This window comes from Trachurus trachurus (assembly GCF_905171665.1).
Source record: "Trachurus trachurus genome assembly, chromosome: 1".
In the NCBI taxonomy this organism is placed as follows: domain Eukaryota; kingdom Metazoa; phylum Chordata; class Actinopteri; order Carangiformes; family Carangidae; genus Trachurus; species Trachurus trachurus.
This window is the reverse complement of record NC_139891.1, coordinates 23,086,509-23,092,508: the sequence shown is the minus strand read 5'-3', so window position 1 is coordinate 23,092,508 and position 6,000 is coordinate 23,086,509. Positions and strand designations below refer to the sequence as shown.

Below are 6,000 nucleotides of genomic sequence, written 5' to 3'. Positions count from 1 at the left end.
CTATCCAAGAAACCACATGAAGTACAGCTAGCGTAGAATACAATGAGGATAATGATCCATCACTTCTGTATGCCATAAAACAAAGTCCATTATTTATTTTTGTATTTTAAAATGATTTTATATTCTAAGGGTTGATACCTTGGGCTGTAATGCATGTTTAATATGTATTTGTTTTGTTACACAAATCTACAGTTGCCTATTTAACATAAAATAAAAGAATGGTTTGATGTGGATATTTATGATTGTATCATGATGTATTATAGTTTGTGTAATACTAGGCATACTGTGGGTCAGTTTCACCTGTGTGCAATTAATTGAACAGGTAAATATGTGATAATTAAAGCCTTATTCAGAGTTCAGAACAAGTGCTCTTGTAAGATAAATTCCAGTGAAGATGCTTTTGTCTGAATAAAATGAAAACATGAACTTTTGTTTTATAAAGTGAAACCCCTTACATTATATTTAAATGGATAGCCTATTCCAAAAACTCTTCAAGTGTAAATACTTATCAACCAAAGTGTCCAAACATATTAAATCATCCAAACAACAAAGTTGCAATGTCATGGATTTGATACTTACTCACAGACTACAATTAGCATATTCTCCATGTTTTCACCAGTGTAGTTGTATGTTCTGTATTTTACACCTGTGGTGCTTGTTTTACTTGCATTTTGTACCTTTCAGCTGGTTTGGGAAGAAGACTCTTCTGCCAGATAATGGTGCAGTGGTGCGGACAGCTGACTTGTCATCAACAGCACATCAACAATATGCTAAAAAGCACAAACTCTTCTCTGTAAACTGCAGCAGAGTTCAACAGCAGGAGGCTACATACCTCTGAAACAAGTTGAGGCACCATTTAGGGAAACTTTATCCAAAAATGCAGCCCCTTTATGTGTTTGAATGAAAAAGTGAAAGTTGGCACAACTTCGAAAGTAAACGGCCCTCTGTTAATGTCTGAACAGGAAAGCTGTAGCCTACTTCCATTTCTGTTTCTTTTGTGTTATGAAGCGATTACTCCAACTGGACTTCCTGGATCATGTTGCATGTCACCCCAACTTCTGAAGCGTCATTATTATTAGTAGTAGTAGTAGTATTATTAGCTTCAGTTCAGAGAATGGGAAATGGTAAGATAAAAAAAAAACATTACGAAACAAGATGAAAGTAGATAAAGGTAAATTATTATTTACTGTGTAAGTGAGCAGATAGAGAGAGTTTTGATACTGCAGTTCATTTGGACACATACTGTATATTAGGTATTACATTCAGTAGTGCTTAGTAGGGAGCTTCATAATATTATACATTCAGTATATACAGTACATGCTGCTACTGTATGCTACTGCCTTATACATTTCTCAGAACTGTACAACTGGAAGGCAAATTGTGGCGGACAGTGGTAGAGAGACTTCATCAGTACAGTTAAAACCAACAATTGCCTGTGATGTAGTACTGTCCTAATATACATTTAAACTGGTTTTACAAATAGATGCAATACAGAGATACATATTATTTTTCATACTGACTCAAGGACGGCACGGCATGATGTGATATTTACACAATATTTACAACATTTACAGTATTTACATTCTAGTTCTCCTGTGAAGTCATTTTTTCCAAAAGGGTATTTAGTCGGTCCAGGAATATTGTAATATTTTTAAGTGAATATGCTTCACATGGCAGACAGCCCTCCTAAAATGAAGAGACACAATTGAGCATAATTAGTCTTAGTACAAATAAAAGCCAACAAGATACTGACACTTAGTTTAACATAGCATGTTATACTGATGATAAAGAAATTAATATAGCAGTATGCATGTAGAACAACGTGTATAGACTCACTGGAGAATTTTGTTTAAAGGAGACATATTATGCCCCTTTTACACAAATTAAAAAAGTTCCCAGATGTCTTAAACACATGTCTGTGATATGCCTTGGTTAGAATACCCCAAGGATCAAACATCACAGCACTTTTTTCATCCGCTCAAAACAGACTTGTTCAGAACTGCTGGTTTCAGTGTCTGTCCCTTTAAATGCAAATGAACCACTGCTTCCCCCGCAAATTCAAAAACTAAGTACATCAGTGTTTCCCACACATTCATTTATTCGTGAAGGTCCACCACAAAGAAATTACGACTTTTGGTTCGACCGTTCATTCATCTCTGCATAGCGCTGTTAGTTATTGGCGTTCACACACATACACACAGAAGCACCGCATGACAGCAGTGCACGGTAAAAGTGAAACTCATACGGTCTCCTTGCAAACCTGTGGGAAACACTGTACATCATTAGTTGTGTTTCTATTACCCCTAGAAATCAAGAGCTGCCTTCATATTTGTTAAAAACAATAACAGCAGCGGCTGTAGCAGCAGCTGAGATCGCTGTGCCATCACCATGGAAACACAAAACGATTTTGTCTACTGTATCTTCCTCAAAGTCAAGTCTCGCAGGGGGAGAATTATGGGATATTGCGAGACTAGATTATGGCTCATTCGCAAAACACCTGCAAATAGCAAATTTTACCTTATCGAAATTTCAGAAATATCGCTTTTATTTTGCAAAAACCTGTAGTGTCAGACAACTGAGGGAACGGCTCGTAAAACCACGTGGATTTCGATCTAGGGAGCCTGCACATTACAGATTTTTTTGTTAATTTTCCAATTTTGGGGGCCAGAATGAAGGCCAAACACCTAAATACATGTTAAAGAGCCTTCAAGAAGTGATATTTCCGTAATATGTCCCATTTAACTTCAACATTGTTATGCAAGAATGATAGGTAGTCATGGTCGCGTCTTTCTTTATATGTACAGACACATCAAGGAGAATTTCATGAACAGGACTTACAAAGCTGAACTCTCTGCGTTTTTTGAAATTATGGATGCATTGCACTCCGTCTGTAACTTCTTCTTCAGCGAGGACCATTAACAACTCTTCTATGTAACATTTGAGCGACGCACTCTCACAGTTCGCCTAGAAGAGAGAGAAGTTCCACAGTAAAAGACACATTCAGTGATAGATGATTTTGTTAGCATTTGTACGAATCCCCCAGTCTTATTAGCTAATTAGCTTATTAGCTAATAAGACACACCTGCAACAGCTACTCTTCCTGGGGTCCATGTTAAAACATGCATATAAATCCAAATAACAATAATATTTTACATGAATATGTACATGAATACAATTTCAACACTAATTTCCCCCCAACACACGCTCACACATACACACACACACGAGCACACACAGCACCTGCCAACCATCAAATTTATAACAAGTTACCAAATACATTGAGATAAAATTTCATAAAAGAAGATCAGAAAATCAGCAAAAACGGGTCACATTTTTCAGGCCTTTACCCAAGAATAACCTTTTTAGCTGTTGTTTTAAGTATGTCTTTAATTGTTGCTTGGGTTGTGATAGGCTACAGTAAATGGGAATTTATTCCACTCAGAAATGGCTCTAAACATAACCATTTTTTAATGGCATTAGTTCTTGGTCTAGGAATCATAACATGACCCCTTCTCACCTGTCTTGTTTCATTACCATGTCTGTTTTGAAAAAATGTTATTCTTGAGTGAAGGCAAGTCGGTTGTTTTAAAACACATATATTCCTAAATATAGTTAGAAGACTTTGTCTTAGTCTGTCTTCCACTTTCAGCCAGGCAAGTTCAGTATGCGTTTTGTCTATGCTTTTCCTCATTGAGCACCGAAGGAAAGACACGCTGCTCTATTTTGCACTAACTGCAGCTTATAAAGTTCTCCATAAGCTGCACTTGTCTGACCAGATAGGTGAACAATAATCAAGATGAGAAAGTACCAAGCTTGAATAACCTGCAAGGTGGTGCTTGGAGTAAGGAAGGAGGAGCATCTTCTTATCATGGATATTATTATCTTCTATTATTATCTTCTTATCATGGATATATTTCTTCCCATTTTTCCTACAATTTTATCTATATGTTTCTGCCATGATAATTAACTGTCAAGGTTAACCCTGAGAAGTTTAACCTCAATAACTTGCTTAGTACAGCTGCCATTTATGGAGACGCGTGCAAGTGCAAAGTTTGATCCAAAAACAATACATTTGGTTTTTGATACATTTAGACTTAAATTGTTTTTGGCTACCCAATCTGCAAGAAGTGTAATTTCATTTTGAAGGAGAACCGGCTGTGCAATATGCTCATTATCAAGACGCAGTAGCGCGGGAAGGGGGGTGCGTGCCGGAGTATCTTAAATGGTGCTGATTAAATAACGGTTCTAAAAAACGATTAAGGTGAATCGTGTCGCCGCTGCACTCAGTCTGGAACGTGGCCCTGATACGTCTGAGCTCTGCTGCGCTCAAGCCCGGTCTCCCTGCCCCTCTCACACACACACGAGCGTCCTGTATACTGGGCTGCACAGCGCCCAGCCAGTCTCCCCTCCAGAGCTCCGGTCACATACAAAACCATCTGCTCGGCAACGACGCCGTGGGAAAAGAAGAAGAAGAAGAAGAAGAAGAAGCGCACGGCACAACCCGACAGCTCCGACCTGACCGTGTCATTTCTACATTCTTGGGCTGAACCGGGCTCGAACTGGCGCGTCCAGTCGGGTTGGTTGAGCCGCTCTGGCCCGTTGAGAACTCAAATCTAAGCCCATAGGGCTCCATGCAGACAGGGAGCCCAAACAGCCAGGCAGCCCAGCCCGGAGGCAGAGGAGGGAGAGATAACACAGCAACAGGTGTGTCTGTGCATGTGTGTGCGTGTGATGTGTGTGATACCTGCAAACCCCGAGATGTTAATGTTTATTAAGAGAAACACATTTCAGGACCCTGACTTGCTGAAATATATTCATGTGTTATTATTCAGCAGTTTAGGCTCAAGCATGTGGGAGCCTCGTTTCCTGTATTTATATCTGACATATTAGTGGTGGGTCAGGAAAGTGTGCCCCGAAAAATTCGAATATTTAACATGAGAGGGGTTAGAAATTCGAACCTGATTTGGGGGGGAGATTGACAGCCCTAGTGTTGTGTGTGTCTCTTGGTCTGGAGGAATAAAGTGAAGCAGAGTTGCTACACGCTATCTCGTCTCCTGTCCCGTTTATTGATTTTCTATATCAATAGGCTACAGTATATAGGCTAACCCAGAACGCCCCCCCCCCCCCCCCCCCCTCCGCCGCGTAGCCTACGTTATACATTTAGGTAGCAGCCCCCAGCCCCCCCCCCCCCAACTGAAATCAACTTCCAGCGCGCCTGTCAAGACGTGAATTTGTTTCTAAAGGGTGCTCTTCCCCCTGCTCAACAACATGCCAGTTTAATAATGGTAATCCCATGGTTTTATGGCTGGAATAATTAATACTTTTCAACAGTGACTCCTAAACTCCTAAACAAAACACAACTCTGCCCACACCAGTACCTACGTCTTCCCCAGAATGAGGGAATAAATTAGCTCCATGAAATTGTATGTGAAAGGGGTTGCTCCTGACAAAGCTGACAAAGCTGCACCTCTCAGTTCATTGTTTTTGGTTGTGTCGCCTTCATTTATTTTGGTTCAACGTTCACACGTTGTAATTTGCAGTTGCAGCACAAAGCTGTTTCCAGAGAAACATCTCCAGTTTTAAAATCAGGTCCAGTACCAAGCAGTTGCAAGATGTTTGCTGGTGTGACCAAAACAAGTCAGTTTATGCCAGTTTAAAGTTTCCAAATTACAAATAAACACTTAATGGAGTTTGCAGATATGTTCAACTATGTTTCGGAGTTCATATCAACAAGTGCAAGCTGGAGATGAGGTGGCTGTGTCTAACTAACCTAAGTCAAAACTTGCATTTGAATGTGTTTTTACAACTTACTTTAATGTCATCAGTTGATGGAGCATACAGCATGGCATCAGATTTCTGAAAAAGGGCAGGAAGAGTAAAAAAAAAAAAAATGAATTAGACAACTAGAGATTTGAAAAAAATAACTATCAACTGCATGTGTAAAACGCACACACACAGAAGCAACAATCAACAATGTAGGGGAGACCGGGGTTGGTTGGC

The 6,000-nt window shown here is 39.7% G+C and overlaps 1 protein-coding gene across 1 annotated transcript in view; it reads right to left on the bottom strand.

Annotated features, from left to right (window-relative positions):
- Positions 1–1,199: 1,199 nt before the first annotated feature.
- Positions 1,200–6,000, bottom strand: part of il15 (interleukin 15) — a 30,870-nt gene continuing 26,069 nt past the window's right edge. Inside the window, exons 4-6 of the mRNA XM_083974647.1 lie at positions 5,812–5,856; positions 2,839–2,964; positions 1,200–1,686 (exon numbers count right to left, since the gene is read on the bottom strand). Coding sequence (XP_083830773.1) covers positions 1,585–1,686; positions 2,839–2,964; positions 5,812–5,856 — 273 coding nt within the window. The 3' untranslated portion in view covers positions 1,200–1,584. The remainder of the gene's footprint in view (positions 1,687–2,838; positions 2,965–5,811; positions 5,857–6,000) is intronic.